This window comes from Patiria miniata, unplaced genomic scaffold (genome assembly GCF_015706575.1).
Source record: "Patiria miniata isolate m_02_andy unplaced genomic scaffold, ASM1570657v1 HiC_scaffold_1, whole genome shotgun sequence".
NCBI classification, from domain to species: domain Eukaryota; kingdom Metazoa; phylum Echinodermata; class Asteroidea; order Valvatida; family Asterinidae; genus Patiria; species Patiria miniata.
In genome coordinates this window covers 26,069,456-26,089,108 of record NW_024037047.1, presented here as the reverse complement: position 1 = coordinate 26,089,108, position 19,653 = coordinate 26,069,456, and the positions used below count along the sequence as shown (strand labels likewise).

Genomic DNA, 19,653 nt, shown 5'->3' with positions numbered 1-19,653 from the left:
TAAATTATAACTCCATCCGCAAAGAAAAAGAAAAACCACCATTTTGTCCTTAAAATCCTACTTATTGTTCAGCAAAGCTTAAAATTGTCAGTCACAATGGATACTTTGTATTAGCACGTAGCAGTCACACACAAAAACAAGCAGATACAAACCTTTTAGACTTTGAAAGACGTTAATTTAAATTTCAAAGCTGAACAAAGAATGTAATATATATATAGATTTATTCCTTGTGACTAGCGCCCCTTGAACAAAGACATTGCTAAAATGGGCAACCGCCAACATAGGGCTGGATATCTCAGTTGGTAGAGCACTGGAACGGCACTGTGGAGGTCGCAGGTTCAAAACCCGCTTCAATCATTGTCTTTGTTCAACTTATTACAATGCATCTAGTCAGTCGTCCTTAATGGTATTTTTTAAGTTATAAAAAAAGTGGATTTGCCTCATTAACATCTCCCAAATCCCTAGACTGCAGCTGCAGGTGATGCCAATTTGTTTCCCTTAACGTTCTCCATTGACAGTTTCAAAGGTAAATACATGTGAACATGAGACTTAGCCTGGGCCCAATTTCATAGAGCTGCTTAAGCAGAAAATCTGCTTAAGCACGAAAAAACATTGCTTAGTAAAATTAGGTTACCGGCCAAAACTCCATGTGATGTACATTGCTTCTGACTGGTATTTAGCTGTTGTTTACTTAGCATAACAATCGCATTGAGTTTTGGCCGGTAACCTGGTTTTATTAAGCAAGACGTTTTTGTGCTTAAGCAAATTTTGTGCTTAAGCAGCTCTATGAAATTGGCCCCTGGTTGTTAGCTATAGCTACTAGCAAGGAGAGCCAGACAGTGCTCATGTAATACGATTACCCATTAGTGGGCGACATCTGGCCCATTAAGCCTGATGCATGAAGAGACTTCCAGTGATTAGCCAATCTGAATCAATTGAATAGAAATGTGTGCACTCCAGGACCAGTTTTACCAAGTTTGTCTTGTCTTGTTCATTGGTAGATCCCGTGGGGAGGCCAACAGGGGCCAAGCCCCACCCCACCCATTGTATTATTCAATTATATCTATCTATATTTATTATCTAATTATTAAGCTATCAGCTGCATATACCTTTTCGTGTTAATATTACAATGTGGAAATAGCGCACGATATTGTGTATAATTAATCCCCTTCCCCTTTTGGAAAAAAAACTGCTCGAGCCCTCTTGAATCCTGATCCGCAAATTGGGTTCCGGATCCACCCTTGGTCTTGTTTGGTGTAAGACCACCACCATTTGGTCTAACAATGAGGGCACTGTCATGGAAGTCACAAGATCGTATCGCTCTCCATTTCTTTTGTACAGTACATGTACATGGATTCCGAATAAAGTAATCAGTTCAGTTTCCTATTTTGTTGACAGGGCGAAGATAAGTCGTTTGAAATATTATCTACACATCTGAGTTGCTCTAAGGCACTTCTATGAGCAAAACATTAATATTATGCTTTTGAAAACTACTAATTATTCCTTTAATCCCAAAATCAAGAGCGTCTACTGTAGCTTCACTGCTCACATCGTCCAGTCTCCCCTCCAGTTCCGCTAGATTCGGTTTGCTGTAAATTCAGAAAGTAAATGAACATAAGCTGAGATTGTTGATTTAAAATGTTGTGATCACATTAAACAAAAGGGGCTGCAAACTTGACATGGAATAAACCAATATCACACTATACTTTCTATTGTCTCTACCTCAATCACCCTAAAACATTAACATCACCACCATATATAGGCTCACTTCTACACAGAGTTGTAGTCGAGTCCATCACAGGTCAAATCACAAGTCCATCACAAGTCCAATCACGTCGATCGCAAATACAAAACCTCAGCTAACATGGGACGGCCAATGACAAAAGATACCACTGTTTATCAGGACTGAAGAACAGGAAAACCTGTGATCGACTCAGTGCAGACTTGTCAATAGCATTTCCACCGCCGTCCAAAAGCGTGCAATTCACATTGGGTAGGAACTACCACCTTCATTTAGATTTTGCTACAAAGAGAGGATTGATTCCATACCATGTTTTTCTTCACCCACGCGTAACACGATGAACAAGTGCAAACATCAACCGTACTACAGTGTAGAAGGTTCTAGACATCTCAAACATTTTCTTAGCAGTTCTTAGTATATGCCACAGACAACTAACTAAAACGTACAGATACTGCGTACCTGGCAGGCAGACGGACAGCTGGCTGCAGATCTTGTCTAGCTTGAAGACACCGGGTCCCTGCTGATTGATGACAAATTTCAGTTTGTCAGCCAGGCTATGGCACTCACTGCGCAGCGACTCGGGCTGGGAGAAGCAGAACTTGGCCAGCACACCGCCGATGTCTCCCTTGAAGTTCAAGAAAAGAATTATCAGGAGTAAATGATTGTGTGTCAATAACCCAACCTTAGTTGGGACTGGTTGGGACTGTCCTAACCTTGGTTGGGCCCGTCTCAACTGGTGTTGGGACCATTGCATAGTTGGTGCCTTACATAATAGCATGCACATTTTGGAGCGATTGAGGGTGCCCTAACGAAGCCATTTTCTGAGTACCAACAGCAGAAATAACATTTAACGAAGCAATTTAGCAGCTTTGCTTCACTCTACAAACACGAAAATTAAAGATCGTAGAAATGTAATTGTCAGGTATATAGATACGTGTAAACATGTAAACAACCTAGACTCCGTTAATGTACCCTCAAAATGGCCCACGTCAAAGCGCCCTCATAAATTTGTTGAAAGTATGGCAAAGAAGCGAGAAGTTGAATTGAATAATCCGCTCCATTCTACAACCATGAAACCTGAAAGAAGCGAATGACGTTTTTAACTATTTCCCTTCTTAAGCCTTTTCGTTTGGTCGTTATTATGCTTTAAGCGAGACACCTACCTTGGTTGCATTGCGGAATGCCCCTTGCATTTGCTCGGCGGTGGACATGCAGGACTTACAGAAAACCGCGCGGGTCGAGTTGACCTGTTCCGCCGGGGAAATCTGGAAGAAAAATGCACTCACCCGCTTAATTCGTTCCGGAAAATGTTCAAAATACATCATTCAGAAGAAGGACCCCGGCCCATTGTTTTGTTTTAATAAGACAGCAGATCTTCATTGAACATTGCATGGCCAAGGGCGGATCCTTAAGTGGGCCCCGAACCCCTCCCTGTAATTGTGTTCTGGATCCGCCTTTATGCACAGCCGACCTGTACGGGGTCATTGTGTGGCTGAAGCTCGTAATGTATTTGTAATCTGCCAAGTAAAGTTCTACAGAATCTGAAGCTAAAGGTTGTATCAATCTGGCTTTGGTTCAGACCTAGATTCGCTTGAAACTGAAGCATTGGTTTGTGAAATGGCCTGAAGAAGTACTGTACCAGATGTGTCGATTATATGTTGTGCAACTTCGCACTGTGACTTTCTGTCTTGGAGATATAAATATTGGCATGGATTTTGCCATTCCCAAAAAAGTCTGTTGCATAAACCGTTATCTGGTGATATTAATGAGCTATAAGGTAAAACAATCTCATCCATGAAAGCCGGGTTTTTGTTTTTATTTCTAACAAGGTCTCCGAAACCACCGTGTATACAATACTGATAAAAAAGACCCAAAACATTCAAAGCTCTTACCACTTTCTTCATCATGTGTTTTTCCAGCTTGCTCGGTTTTGCTGGACAGTACTTCAGACTTCTGCATGATTTTTGAGGGTCCTGATCATTAATCAATAGCAAGATAAGGAAATATTTTTCAGCTATATAGCTGTGAAAACATAATTAGAAGGTTTGCATAGTAAGGTAATGAGCAATATCTGGGGGTTTTGGAGAAACCATAAAACTTTTAATTTCTTTCGTGTGTTTTGTGCGCTCACGTTACATTGAACGTAAGGCATGAAACAAATGACTACAATGAAAAAAAGCCTGTTAATATCGAGATTCATCAGAGCTCATACATAATTATACGTTCATCAATTGTAACTGAGAGGGCGCCATAGGCATCACTATGCAGACCTGTAAATCCACAAAGTGATTATTATCCGTACTCCCAAGAATTGTTAAAATACTCACAACTCTCCAAAGTTTTTTAGCACTTTCATTTTCTGTTAAAAAAAATTGGGCGTAAATTCGATGATTTTGGGGAGAAAATTCCATTCAAAGATGAAAGTAGTCCTGTGGCCCCTCGCCATGAGCCATTGCAAAGTAGAGCAGTGCTAGGGCCCATTTTCATCCGAATTTCACACAAATACGAGCTCGCACTCATGTGCACGGCTTCCACCCATCATTTCTTTCTTTTTTTTTACAAACCTTCAAATTCATGGCCCATAACATGCTCTAATAGCAAAGACAGTGAGGGCATACAAATCCTGATTTGGAACGCGTAGACAATTCTGGGCCTATTTACAGTTCTGTACCCAAAACCAGGGCCAGTAAATGGGGACATTTGAAACCCCTCAGTTAACTCCCTTAATCAATACACTGCAAAAAAGTGCAGTCTAAATTGGTCACCGTGGTATCTGAATAGGACCATTTAAACTTTTACATGGTTCGTTCTACATAAGGTACGTGTCGTGTTAAATTTATCACCGCTGAATTGAATTTGGAGTTTCGTTGTCATTTTACTTATATTGGTTCCCAACAACAAGGTTTTCAAGGCGCTGAATCAGACTATTATTTGTTATTGGAACTGGAAGCGGTAATTTGGCATGGAGTCGAAGGAGACTTTGAAAAAGTGATGGATTAACTTTTGCGGTTGATGCATGATATTTGAAGGAAATAATCAATGAAGCAGAAGTTGTACGTTTAAAAGAATGAAAGAGGGAAAGGCAATTTTCTATACGACTTACCAAAGCCTCATCGGCAGCGGTAGTGAGAAAAGACGGGGCGTAAATATCAAAGAATGTCTGGCAAGAGTCCTTAAAGACACAGAACATGACGCAGTCGCCAGAGAAATGGTTGATAAGTTTCACCTGTGAAAGTTGTTGGATTGGAGAGTGGAGATTTTATAGTACACTGTACACAATATCTTACAATACCAAATGAATCTAATTTTGAGCTTCAAATTTTGCAACATAGAAGCTGAAATCACTAGACGCAGTCAGGAAAGTTCAGACCATATGAGCTGGGAACATTTATATTCCGTGGGTGAGTCCAATCGGAACAAAGCCATTCCCCAAACGTTGGGTGTGGAGATCTGTTCCTTCCCCGTCACAATTCCTTGGTGCAGGAATGACGGATATGTCATTTCCACAGCGCAGAAGGTGCGCTTAAAACAATGAGAGTGAAAATAAACATTGTTAAACCTCGAGTCCAATTAAATCACAAGGCTTTCCTGTCAAGTCCAAAATCGTTTTCATTTTCCCAAGTCAAAATCAAGTCCAAAAGGACTTAAATACGACTCGAATCTAAAAATCGCTGCCAATCATGAAACCCTATATCCACTCTAAAACAGTGGCGAAGCTGGGATTTTTTTTTAGAGGGGGGGCATATCATAGTGGCATATCGCAAACGTCCTACTGCAGTTTTTCCCAGTTGGGCCCAATAATGCCTCGATATATCCATTGACATAAGAAATTGTAAATGGTAAGCATTTGGCCAACTGAAAAAAAATATAATTTACGAAATCCCTTTTTGGTTGGGGAAAGGAAGGGTGGGTTATCAGTATTTTGGTAGGGGCACATGTGGGGGCACGGAAATGTTGTGGGGTGGCACGTGCCCCCCCCCCCCCCCCAGCGACCCCCACCTCACCCTCTTGGCTACGCCACTGCCCTCAAATCCAAGTTCTTGCAATCTGTTTTTACTAATACTCGAGTGTTGTTTTTATTTTCACATTGAAGTATGCTTGTGCAAGGGCAGTGTATGATTTAAACTTTTTTATGTTATGACAGTGTAATGTCGCTGCTTATTTACATTCATTGCAATGCAAAGACAGGGAGTACTGTGGTGCCATGTCAGTGTAATATCAGAGCAATATTTACACTTTAAACACAGTTTGCAATTTCCGTCAACCATTACCTGCGTGGCTGGATTCTTCCAGGCCGCTTGCATTTTCATCACGAAGCTCATGCAGTCGTCACATGAGGGTTTATAGCCGATAGGCACGGGCGGGGCTGGGGTAGCAGACTAAAACAATGAAATGGAAACCACACTATTTAAGGGTCGATGAAGTGAACTTTTCTTGGGAATATATTTTGTGCAACTTTCTACTCCTCCTCAATGAAAAATATTTCACGACTCTTTTGGTTAATTTTATTTTTAAAAAATACACTTCTTTAATCGTGAAAAATGTTGCATGTTTTTCCGGACAACTGAGAGCACTGTTGCTTTGACGTCATTTCAGGAAGACGCTGTGTAGTTTAGTGTTTTTCTGTTCAAATTGTGAACCCCAAACTGCTCACTGAACACAGTTGTGAGAAACGTTTGTTCTTTTGGCTTACTGCCTTACGAAGAAAAGAAAACTAGCAAAACATCCACAATTTTGGCAACTTTTGGTGCTGAAATAGCTGTACAATCAATGTTTCTGGCTGAAATGACATCACAGTTTAACTCACGAATATAAAAATTCACATTACTATAAAAACCAAAACAGCACCAAATTACCCTTGAAAATGGCAAACCGAAAAATTAAAAATAAGGATTAATGGAACACAAAGGTGTTCTTTTAAGGATTGCATTAAAAAGTACATTCTATAGCACAGTGGTGATCCTCACACTTTGTAATGAGCACAGGCTTTGCAGTGTGCAACAAACACTCGACATTATTTAAAGGCAAAGAGTTACTTGATTTTCATGCATTTTGTTCGTTTACAATTTACACCTTTCAAAATCCAAAGAAGAATGGTCATAACCTAACCTAATAAGTTTCAGCTCAGTGGACATTACACTTTCGTGAGTGAAATTAATATTGAATTTAATAACAGGTTCTTATATAGCGCTTTTAACTAAGATCAAAGCGCTTTACATTGTTGTTACCCCTGATCATTGGGCCAACGAAACATTCAAAATAGAATCCCAGTTCCCTGGGGAGTATACATCTCGATGAAGCCATTTTGGCGCAAGGCAACTAACGTCAATCAAAATAACCACACCTGCCTCGCACAGGTACCCATTTACTCCTGGGTGGGGAGAAGCAATGAGGGACAAAGTGACTTGCCAAAGGGCACTAGCGCAACAACCCCAGGCAGAAATTACCCGCAAATCACGAGTTCAATGCTCTTGACCACGAGGCCATAACCTTTTGATCACGAAGCACGAGTTCCTCATTTGCACTCATTATTTCCGAACTTTGGTCAATTGACTGATCTTTGGGGGAAAACATACATTTTCATTTTTTTCAATTTCAATTTCTTGGGTTGTTTAGTACCAGTACGATCTTTAGCCCAAGTAATTTTTTTTTAAAAATAATTCGGTAGGTATACTTTTGGGAGAATTACAAATAAACATATATGCCATTGAAAGTCTTTTTGGTAATGAAACCAAGGCTGGTTCAAAGTGCACAGGCAAGGTAGCTCGGGAGCCTGAAAATAAAAGACAATGAACTTAGAAAAAAGTATTCAGTGGAGAGCTAAAAAACCGAAGACTTTTCCAATGAAAACCAACGGAATTATAACAGTAAGGGTGATGGAAAATATAGACCTATGGATTTATGTTCTTAAGATTGTCAAGTTCTCCACCTATGCAGATTTAAGAAAACATGCGGATTTAAGATCAGCAGTTTTGTTAATCTTCTCTATTCTTGCGTTTAAGTAAAACGAATGTCTTTGTTCATTCAGGGGACGTACCTCACTTGACGAGGGTGCTGGACAGAAATCAAACAGCGGGCAGATGTAGGCAGCTTGCTAAAAACAAAAGAACGAACGAAGTCAATATGTTCAATTATTTCAAAAGAAAGGAGGGAAGTTGATAGAGCAACAAAGAAAAAGTGACACATAAGTATTAAGTGACGGTGCAAATCGGCTTAAACCTCCCTTCGGTTCAAATCGGCTTAAACCTCCCTGAGCCCAATCTACAGCCGAGGTTTCACAAAAAAAACAATGGATTAGAAAGTCGGCGTTAAGACTTACAATTTTGTCCAGAATAACCTGCAGCAGGTAGTCTCTGTAAGTCTTGATCACAGCTTCGCACAGACCTTTAAATATGGTTGCGTCGATTTTGCAAACGTCCTTGGAAACCTTTGAAATTAGTTGCTTGAAATAATAAGAAGAAATACAATGCTATTTGAATTTGAGAAAATAAAATAAACCATGTCAAGTGTAGCTTTGACGAGAGATATTTTTGACAAATTCATGAATGTTACAAAATGTTATTGTTGATTTTTTTTTTAGTAGGCCTACATTTTCGAAACACCCCCTCCCCCAAGTACTAAAACTGTGTGGTAAGAACGAAGCGTAAGGACCAAACTGTGTTGATGAGTCGAATACATTAGTGGGCTGACACAAAGCTTATCCAGAGGTATCTTACGAAATAGTTTTTCCTGACATTCGTATTGTATTGCAATCGATGTAAGTAGCGAGTAAAAACTTTGGCCTGTTTATATGCAGTACAACATAAGGGCGTAATGATAATATTAGGGAAATATGACGAAGACACTAGAAGTGAAAGGACAAACAATGAATGATGTGAAATCCCAAAATTATGTCCTAAATACTTAGTCTGTTTACGACAAAAGGGCAATAACGTATTACCACAAACAATTAAGTTGAGGCACTAGACTAGCCATTTCTTGTTGCCATGATCTATGTGCACATCATGACGTCACCCAAACTCAACTCACCTCCCCTATTTGTGTTTCGAGGTATGAGTGGTATTGATACATGTACCAACGGCAGGGATCACAGTCGGGGTACGCCTTGACATCAAAAAAAAATGAAAAGTTAATAATGGGTGCATTTAGAAAGCGCACATTGTTACCACTATTACCCCTGCTCAATGGGTCAATGAAATCTCAGCTACCCAGGGAGTATAGAGTTCGATGCTGCCATTTCGGCACCAATCAGCTAAAATCAACCACAATAATCATCACTGCCCTCACATGTACCTATCTACTGCTGGGTGGAGCGAAGCAATGAGTGACAAAATGTCGCTCCTAAGGACACAGGCAGTACAACCCCAGGCTGGACTCGAACCCGCTGAATTACCCACGGACCACGAGTTCGATGCTCCAGGCAACGAGGCCACGGCACTCCACAGCATAAAGCAACCAGTACTGCTCAATCATATCAACAATAATATTGATTGATATAACATGCCAGGGGCTTCGGGATATTGAGAATTTTTCATAATGTTGTCAGACGCAAGGGGGTGACTACTGAGCCCAGGCTTTCCTTAAATCAGCCCAAAATTATGAGAAAGAAAAGAGTCATATATGGAAGGGAAATTGATACCGGGGCTGAATTCAATGCAGACTGGTATCCGTGGCTCTCCAGCTCAGATGAACGGCTCAGGTCTGGTTTCAACAGATCTGACATGCCAGGCGAGATCAGAAGTCGGCTGAGGTGCTCAAACAAAGCCTTGAAAGAGGGAACCAGACAAATTTCTTTTCACATATCATTCTGTATTTTAAAAATGTGTCGGTGACATTTCAAATGTATTAGTAAACTGTTTTAAATGTATTAAGAAATTGTACCCACATTTTTCACTTGAATCTACGACATGTACAAATGTTGGGATCAATGTGATATATTTAAGCACAGTGCTGAGCATGTTACAACAATCAAGCATAAACAAAAAAAATAAAGCTATAGAAAACAACGAATATATCAAATAAGAAAAAATAAATAAACATGACTTAGGCCTATGGGGTTTACGCCGAACATCATGATAGATACACACATGCTCTTTATGTTCCCTATCATGATGTACTTGATTTTTTTAATATAGTTCTTGATGGAACTGTCTGGCCTTAGTAGGCTTACTTAACAAACATCTAAACAGAGAGATTTAGCACGAGAAAATAGTGGGTGCAAAAGTTGTTGAATGTTGTGCATTGTAGTTTTAACCGTAAACAGAATGCGGTACGGAAACTGCAAGAAGTGTAAAAAAAATCAGATTATTGTAATTACCTTGTACTTGTTACCACTGTTAACGCCCTCCGTCGTCGGTTTAGGACACGCCCCTATTTGTTGACACATGTTGTCAGCTTGCTGTTGAGAATGAAAATAATGTGAAGATTATCTCCTTGAAAATGCAGACAATCAAAGGTAATTAAATTTGTAAAACGTTCCCATAATTATTTTGTTATGATGATTGACTTCGCCTATTAAACCAGAAATGAAAAGGATAGGAAAAGTATATAATTCGTCACCGTTTTCACGAAGAGCCAAATAATTATTATGTGAATTTTGAAGAAAAGCGTTTTCGAGATTATCGCAAAAAAAGTTGGTCCTATTTTAAAACTGCAAAAAATCCTACTTTGCATCAACTTTGTGCAGTAGGAAAAACTTCACATGATTCTATGAGCGCTGAACTTTTACGTGCACCCAGTAATTAGAATTAATACTACTGCATTAATGAGTTAATTAGTGAAAATTAATTAGTAAAGATAGGTGGCTCTTCGTGAAAACGAAAATCTCATTGAAAATTGAAAAGTTAATAATGGGTGCATTTAGAAAGCGCACATTGCTACCATTATTACCCCTGCTCAATGGGTCAATGAAGTCTCAGCTACCCAGGGAGTATACAGTTCGATGCTGCCATTTCGGCACCAATCAGCTAAAATCAACCACAATAATCATCACTGCCCTCACAGGTACCAATTTACTGCTGGGTGGACGTTACAAATTAATAAGCCACGTTACCAATTAATAAGCCACATTTTAAAAGAAAAGAAAGCGAGGCTATAGTGAATAAATATTCTGGCACCATCCCATTCAACAGTTCACAATTTATGCAATACATTCAGGGAACACGACAAGAATGGCCAGGTGGGAGGTGGCTGGACTCGCTAGCCAATAGCTTCCATAGGTACGCGTATAATCCCGCATGTAGCAAAGTGATTCGGTCACAGCCCAACTCACAAGCCTGTTGCCCATGACAGCCACCAGTGATTCGCCGTACTCGTCCGCGGCCTCGATGCAGACTTTGGAGGTCGCACAACCAGCGAGACAGAAAGTCTTCAGGAAGTCCACCAAGGGTTTCTATGGGAAGCGATGCAAATAATAGCAACAAAGCGATTTAAGGTTATTTTAGGTTCCTACTCCACAGAGACAAAGGGGGGGGGGGCCGGACAATTTCGAGTAAAAATCAAATAAAGAAAACATTTGAGATTAGAAGTCACACTAACTTAATATTTCCTTATTTGCAAGAGAATCACTAGGGCGGGAGCTCGGTTTAAAACTCGATCTATTCGACTGAATGATGTTCACTCTAAATTTCTAGTTAATTCGTTGGGAGTGAGATTGCGCTCAAGCAAAGTGTTCACTCCGTTCTGTCCGTCTGCCAAATGTTAAGACTATTTATTTGAATTGTAATAGAAGGGTCCCACATTTCGTCTTAAGAAATATAATGTCATACAATTTATTGAAAACATCGAATCGTTTTTTTTTTTAAAGGAAGGCAAATTTCCGTTTTCTAACGAAATGAATTTCTTGTAAGTTAAGACAAACCTCGTATGACGGGTCTTTAAGTCGCGCTACAGCTTGGCCGAAGAATTCCTTGCAGCTATCGCATTTGCTCGGGGCGGCGTCTGGGGGCGCGTGGGTGATGACGTCGTGACCAGAGGGAAGACTGCCACCATCGGCGGTGCAGAACTTCAAAGCCGGGCAGAACGCATCTGGCGCCTGCAGGTGAATACCATAAGAAGACACCTGCTGATTGTTTGTTCATTCTGGTTGAATTAAGGGCCCATGCATTGTAGGGTTTTTAGCAATCCTTGAAAGTGCACTTTCGTGTGACATTTAACTCTATTTTCGATTTTTGTTCTGCCCTTTTCAAGGCTATTTGATGCCTTTTGGGCGTTTACGCTAATAAAAATGTCAGTGTTCATGAGCAAAACTGCGATGTCAGGCAAACACCTCAGTGTTACAGCTATTTTAGCATCAAACACTGACAGAATTTTGGATAACAAATTCATCTCATTGACCTTTCAAATGGCGCATAAAAAAATGAATAAGAGGAGAAAAGAAAAATCAACAGACGAAAATAAATAGATAAAAGTAAAACACTGAATTAAGGTCATTCAATGAACTACTTCCTTTGAATTCCAAATCCCACCGGGGTGTTGACAGGTGCAATGTAGGTAGGAGCTTCTAAAACTTTCACAAATTCAATACCGGACGTCATTCTGCAATAAACTAGGCTATCAAATGTTCAGATTCGACCCGAATTCGGGTCAGACCGGGCTGCCCTGAGACTTTTCGGGTCAAAAGAACACGTCCTTGAGAAAATTGTCCATGCTGTTTCACACTTAAAGTGACATTTTGACACGGAGAATTGTCAATTTGACCAGGGAAGAATATCGGGTCAAAATAATCTGACCCGGACTCTAGGTCGATTCTGAACTGAAACTTTGGAGAGAGGACGTCCAAGTTGGCTTGCTGGAGTCTGCATGCTCTATAGGCCTACTCATATACTCACGACAAACAACAAGACAAGTTCACGGAGTTTCTCGAAGTACGCTTTGAACAGCTGCTTGCATAGGTCCGAAAAATCCCCCATGTCCTCCTTGCAGAAATAAGAAAAGACGGCGACATCGAACTCCTTGAAAACGAAACGAGAAACTTTTTTGAAAGTCTGTTTCGTAGAAAACCTGAGAGCGATCTCGACTTTAAAGGCATTCATTTGCTTTCATGTATTCTGTTCGTTTCTTATAACGACTCTTCTTCAAAATCCTTCAAAATCCAAACCTATCCTGTCGAAGTTTCAGCTCAGAGCATATTACATTTTTCGACATAACATCGAAAAACCTTTCGAAGCACTAGTTTGATGAAAGCTCTCTTTACTAAAAAAAAAAAAAAAAAATTCAATTGACTGATTGTTGAAAATCACAGGCATTTCTCGATTTCTTCTAAATGACAGCGTAATTTCACGGGGTGTAGAATCAGTACGATCTCTAATCGAAGTAAGATAGCCGAGAAAAAAAAATAAATCTGCAGGTTGCTTTTGATACTGTAGCGTAGACCTAGTTGGGTTCTTGTCCTCCGAGTCCAGCAAAACGCCAGAAAAAGGGGACGCAATTGACCCAAGGCTTGAAGCAAAACTCAACTTGTTTCGTTTTAATTCTCTAAAGACCGGCTACCTGCCGCAATGCTTCCAAAAACACAACTGAACATTCTCAGCATACAAAACGCACTGTCTGAAAAAGTATACATTTGTAACAACTTAACCCAGCCCTGGAATTTATCCAAACCCTTCCCGCGTACCCAAACAAAAGAACCCAATTGAAGTGATCTATTTACAACAACCTATTTCCGGAGCGCGCGCCGGCCCAGACCCAAAACCAGGCCAGGTGCGCGCCGCCGGAGGCACTCCGCCGGCGGCGGTAGCGCCGTCTACTACTGGTAACTACGGGAAACAAACTGTCCGCTACAATACAAATGCAAATGATCATATGCCTTTCAATATCAAATCTGAACCAAAAAAGAAACACAAACATGAATTGTGTCCAGTGCGTTCTGACTGAAGACAAACTTAGTCCGTGTAGGAATAAAACAACGTATTTGCCAGAAATTATGTGTTGCCACTTAATACCGTAATTGTCTACGATGTAATAACTTTGTTTGGATTACTATCGCAAAGGCGAAATAAACGCTGAACAACTGCTTCAACTTTTTCAAAATACCCACATATTGAGTGATCAAAATAATGACTGTAAAAGGAAAACCCCTTCGGGCCCCCTTTGCAATGTGTACGACAATGTTACGACAATGGTCTCAATGTGTGATAACATCTGTGTGGGCTTTTTGTACTTGACTGAAGTGTATACACCATGAACCATCTTGGCGGACCGCCTAGCATTTAATGTATACAGTCGATAACAGAACGCGTAAACGGGCAATCTTTTTATAGTAGCAAATAATTTATGTATGACATTATTGTTGTTATCAACTGCATAGTGTTGCGGGCTGGTAAAGAGGTCCATGCAAAGTCGACCAAACCACGATTTCTACACTGTCAAATTCTCTCTTTATTTTTGTGGCCCACTTACTGGAGGTTTTTAGCAACGAAGAGTCTCAGCTTTGTACCTATCTTTGAACTTGTATTTCGGAGACATTTGGGATTAAATCGCTCTTTATGTTTAATGGAGTGCAGGGATAATTGGGCTTTTTTCAATAGCGGTGGACAACTGTTTCGGTTATCATATTTGAAGAAAAAATCATCTGAAAGTCATTAATTAATCCCAAAATATTAAAGAGAAATTGAAAGCGCGGTAAATCAAGCTGGGATGTGAATTATATCTTTAAACCCCGACATCAAACAGTTGTGGGAATTGTGCCTGATTGGGAAGCGAGAGCATTTATCTTTGCAAAATGGCAGTCAATTCACCTAACTTACAGGCGCCTGCGGGAATAGCGAACCGTTTTCTTTACTTATGTTTATTTCATTCATTTTTTTTTAGATCGCATATGCTGCGTATAGAAAATGCAACTTATTTGTTCGCTTCAAGGTAATTATACGCCTGCAGGCAAAGCGCACCTGTTTTTAACTTATTTTATTTATTTATTACAAAATGCTACCTATTTGTGTGCTTAAAGGTAATTATACAACATTTGCTTTGGTCGTGATTTTCAAAAATGGATGTATTGGGAGTATTTTTGTTACACTGACCTTCAATAAAGTTTTGTGTTAATAGATGCTTGAAAAGACTAAGAGACAAATTGCTTTTTTGTAGTCTGGTTCCCTGACCCTACCCGGACAAAACAGAGTAATTTATAGACATCGGAGAATCAGGTCAGGGAACCAGACTAGCTGGCTTGAACCCGTTCGTGGATGTGTAACCGATTGCAAACGAAATGTGGACTAACTAAATTTGGTAAACTGGGGGCAGTACTTATTTGAAAAAAAAGTCAGTTTGTTTTTCTCAAAAGATACGGCTAACCATCGTTGGAAAATATTACAAAAAACCTGTTTCTCTTGAAAATGACGTCACACCAGGAACCACGATTTCATAGGATAACTGAGGTTATTATTCACTTACAGTCAAGTAAACTGCTTCATACAAATTTGTTAGTTTTTTTATGTTTTGATGTGCTAATCACCAATCACAGATTTTTGCGGTTGGCAGTTCCATAAAAGTGTCCCCATCAATGGCCTTCCACCATCCAGCGAGTCGTATGTAGGGTGCACAAGGATAGTTCTTCTTTCTAAAGAAAATCCCAATTTCAAATGAACCCGTGCATTATTAAGTGCCCTTTTTGTAGGAGTCAAGCACTTTTTTTAATATATTTATATAACAGTATGGGTTAATCATCGTTATTATTTATTTTACCTTTCCAACTGCCGTTTCCAGAACCTGCTTGGTGTCCGTCATGAAGGCTTTGCAAGTAGCGCAATCAATGGCCTACCAATGGAGAAAAGGACAAATCGTGAACGCCTGGTGACAAAAATCCTATCAATTTTATAAAAGCTTGCAAAAAAAGGGGGGGGGCTGTGTTTGTGCCTATTTCAAAAAAGGACTCTATATATAATTTAATATAATTTTAAACATTTTCATCTCTCAGAATATTAAAATTAATAAGACCCAGGCAATCAACTTGAAAGTAACACAAAAGAGAGGAAATTTCAGGCTTTATACAAGATGTTTAAATTTTTAATGTCATAATTTTGAAGTAAAAACGAGTTAATCCGCTGATGATCCGAGGAAAAGTTGCTTGCTGTAGAATGGGTTGTGAAACAACCACTCCAGCATTACTGTCTCATGTTTTTTTTTTGGTACTTTTATTAGTTTTTTTTGTCAATAGTAACACTTGGTACCTAGTCTATCTGTGCATACCACAACGTTTGCAACGGGACTTCTTTTCTACTTAAAAAATTACGATTCGCGGTGTAATCTTGTTGCTTCACAATCTATTTGCAAATATGAAGTCTTCGTCGGTTACCACAAGCAACATTTTGAGTTCTCAAATTTGAAAGGAAAGATTTCTACACTCTTTTGCACCAGTGACTGAAACCTTGTAATTAATATTCAAAGATAAAGGCTAGACTCCTAGTACTGTACCGATTGTTTTTGTTTTAGTTTTAATTTCGACCATTTATCAGTCTGGTGGCATCAATGTGGTTAAAAACTGTATTGAAAGACTGGGAACTAGATGTTTCTTTTGCTATATTTAAAAGGCCATGCAATGTAATTTGTGAATCCAATCCTTGAACATGCATTTTCGAGTCCCATTTATCCTTATTTTCAATTTTCATTTTGCCACTTTGAATGGTATTTTGGTGTTTTTGTTTGTGTCATGATATGTAAATTTACATATACAATATTCATGTGCAAAACTGTGATGTCATTCCGGGTACAAACCTCAATGTTAAAGCTATTTTAGCACAAAAAAGTTGCTAGAATTTTTCTTTGAGAATTCGTTGGTGTGTCAGCACATGGCAGTAAGCAAACGAGCAAACTTTTCTCACAAACGTTTTCACTGAGCAAATTTTGGGTTCACAATTTGAACAGAAAACCCCTAAAAGGTACAGTGTCTTCCTGAAATAACATCACAGCAACAACGCCCTCAGTTGTCTGGAAAAGCATGGACAATTGTACATGTTTGAAGCAAAACACTTTTCCATGAAATTAACCAAAAGGGATGTCAATTTGTTTTCGTACATTTAAGAGGAGAAAAACGTTGCACAAAATGTGTTCCTTAGAGAAATTCATTGCACAGTACCTTTACCCCACTTACCACTTTACCTAAGAGATGCCGTACAATGTACCACATAAGTTTCATGCACCGGTCTATTATCTTCTTCTTTCTGGTTTATATATTTTTTTCACTTTTTCAAATTTTAGGGCCCTTAATACACAGTTGTTTTCTTACCTTAGGAGGAGGGATGTCAGTAACAGGCTGTCCATTACGTCCAACAACCGTTTGTTTAACATGAGCGCCTTCCGTGCCTGCATGTAACGTAACAAAGAAAGGGAGAAGATTTTACTGTCATACCCACACCAGAAATGGTCAGAGGGGGAGAGTAAAATCTGAGAAAACGAGGAAACAAACGACATGCCTTGATCAGAAGGATGAGTATACTTATAAATTCATGACGATTGTGGATTTGTGTATAAAATTAAGGGTCAAAAACTGGCTTCTATATCGCGAATGCCATCTAGTTCACATAGTTTCTGACGATTTTTTAAACATAAATTTCCTCCATAATGAAGGGTTGTTTCCTTTGGTTTTTCCTGTCCCTGACCCTTTTTTTATGCTAAAGGCGATATGAAAGTAAAATCATCCCATATTCGGACATCACTTCTTTGGTTGTGTGGGCTTATAATGTCGAAGTGTTGAAAAAATGTAAAATTCTTTCCAAATTGTAATTCGTATTGTTAATTCGTACAGCGTTTGTGTACATAACATTGCAATAATTATTGATCGTCATTATGATGCAAAAAGCAACGTCTCTATATTTTAAATACACTATATTTTATATAAACTGCATTCCTTCCATAATGCATTCACTAATATTTGTACTACATATTGCCCGTAAAAAGACATTATGCGTTGCAGGTATCTGCCTATCCAAGCCTAGCCCCATAAACATGGCCAATTTACTGGACTACCTCCGTAAATAAAGGCCACACTTTCACCATGTACAAAAACATGTCGAACTTTGTCAAATTTAGATTTTCACATTTAGGCTTAGTTTGTAGTTTATTTTTTTTCTTTTAGAAGCATACTCACCCTCTTTATATGCTAATCAGAAAGTGCTGCCTTTTTCAGATGTCTATTTTTCGTAAAATTTCCAGATTCGTTTGCACACATTTGCGTATCAAAGTTTCAACATGAAATTTCAAGAAAATTAGACATCTGAAAGAGGGTGAGTATGCTTCTAAAGCAAATATAAACTACAAACCAAGCCTAAATGTGAAAATCTAAATTTGATAAAGTTCGACAGGTTTTTGTACATGATGGAAGTGTGGCCTTTATTTACGGAGGTAGTCCCGTAAATTGGCCACATTTATGGGGCTAATCCAAGCCGTACAAAACCACTCCCCTTTATCTTCACCTTTTCAAGTTTGTTCAAGTAGCCTACGCAACTATTTGTGTGCGTTTCGAGAGCGTGCATAATTTGGATGACATATTCATGACATTACTTACCCTGAATCTGAGCCACGGCAGCTATGGCAATTATTAGCAACCCAAGCCTGATCATTCTGAAAACGATTGTCGACGAAACTCCGATACGTGATTTGCTCTCCAATCGGCACGATCGAGATCCTTTGCTTTACCTATCTACACAGAATATGCACCGCCAAAAAGGCCTACCAGCATAACTCGCATAAATGTACACGTAACAAAAAGTTGTGCTGCAACCGTGTACCAACATCGGTCCGCTTATTTTGTTGTGGATTCGTCTATACCTATTGTGCTCTTATAATACGGATGACTGTTTCCCTATGTTAACCTTCTGAGTGAATTCACGGTATTTGTTACCAATGCAGACTCAGTTCAGTCAAGTCCTTTATCCCTAACTTTCCTTTGTGAATGAAAAACCGTTGAGATTTACTGTAAAGGCGACGACGCAAATTCTACGTGTTTTGTTCGGTTCGCGACAAGGTCAGGACAACTAATGCGTATACCTGTACATAGGCCTATACATACAGGTTTTACTGCAACAATTTACCTATCAATAAAGTGCATGCAACATGTTAAATTATTATGCATCAGTTAGAATGTGAGTTTATGTTATCTTTTTTTTGCAGTATAAAGAACAACCATACAAATGTATCAGGCGATTTCTGTAATAGAGTTTTTTTTTTTAAATATGTCCAGTGCAGCAAAAATTAAATCAACAGTCGTTGCTTCCTTCATCGCGCAAACGTTGGAAATTAGTAAAGTCAGTGGTAGAGGTCGAATTTCTAACGACTGATTGCTGTTACGACATACAGTGGAAGGGACGCGCGCGTGCCCTCCCACTAATTGTGCCAGCAGGTGCCCGGAGAAAAAATGTCTACATTTCTTAATTAATTTGCTGATGAAAATTTCCCCCCCCCCAAGAAAATCCTGGATCCGCCCCTGCCACCGCAACACCCCCGGCTTTTCGAATTGCAGCAGCTGAAAATGTGGGAACATTTGTTTCTAATTCCTCCCTTGGTGCCTCTCTAAAAAAAATGTGTTTGCCCCTCCCTTCCACTCCAACCCCCCTCCCCTGCAAAACTGCAAACAAATTTTGGCGAGGCCACTGCGTGCATTAGATCTGCATACAGGTTGCCCCCCCCCCTCCAAAAAAAACCCCACTGTACAAGAACTCCTCGATGTAGCGTCATTTGCATGCTGCCCCCAGCGACAACTTCCGGACAAGTAAAACACTCATGGCTATAGGGTGCAGCCCAGACAAAAACCCGCCCGTCGAGCTCATGAATAAAAGTTATACATGTACACTCAATTTATTATGGAGAGTTCAAAGATATATGGGAGCCGTGGAATTGGGGAATTGAAGATATGCAAATCGCACGGCAATTCCAGCATTTTGGATGCAATTGGGTCCGCCCAAGGTGGGGCTATTTAGCCA

General features: G+C 39.6%; 1 protein-coding gene across 1 annotated transcript; it reads right to left on the bottom strand.

The window, feature by feature from the left end:
* Positions 1-1,487: 1,487 nt before the first annotated feature.
* On the bottom strand, positions 1,488-18,676 carry LOC119726779. Its single transcript, XM_038198631.1, has 17 exons — positions 18,240-18,676; positions 16,962-17,038; positions 15,422-15,493; positions 12,571-12,693; positions 11,601-11,774; positions 11,013-11,132; positions 10,059-10,139; positions 9,381-9,506; positions 8,771-8,845; positions 8,061-8,183; positions 7,779-7,835; positions 6,013-6,120; positions 4,845-4,967; positions 3,634-3,714; positions 2,905-3,006; positions 2,201-2,366; positions 1,488-1,589 (listed from the first exon to the last, which is right to left on the bottom strand). The coding sequence occupies exons 1-17, from the start codon at positions 18,292-18,294 to the stop codon at positions 1,576-1,578; spliced, it is 1,677 nt and encodes a 558-aa protein (XP_038054559.1). The 5' UTR covers positions 18,295-18,676; the 3' UTR covers positions 1,488-1,575.
* Positions 18,677-19,653: the final 977 nt, after the last annotated feature.

Bases quoted from the DNA above. Each gene is read 5' to 3' on its own strand.
- LOC119726779 (XM_038198631.1), bottom strand. From the start codon at position 18,294: ATGATCAGGCTTGGGTTGCTAATAATTGCCATAGCTGCCGTGGCTCAG. The intron at 17,039-18,239 runs GTAAGTAATGTC...CGTTACATGCAG, and splicing joins TGCCGTGGCTCAGATTCAGG to GCACGGAAGGCGCTCATGTT. The intron at 7,836-8,060 runs GTAAGTCTTAAC...TTTTGTTTTTAG, and splicing joins AGGTTATTCTGGACAAAATT to CAAGCTGCCTACATCTGCCC.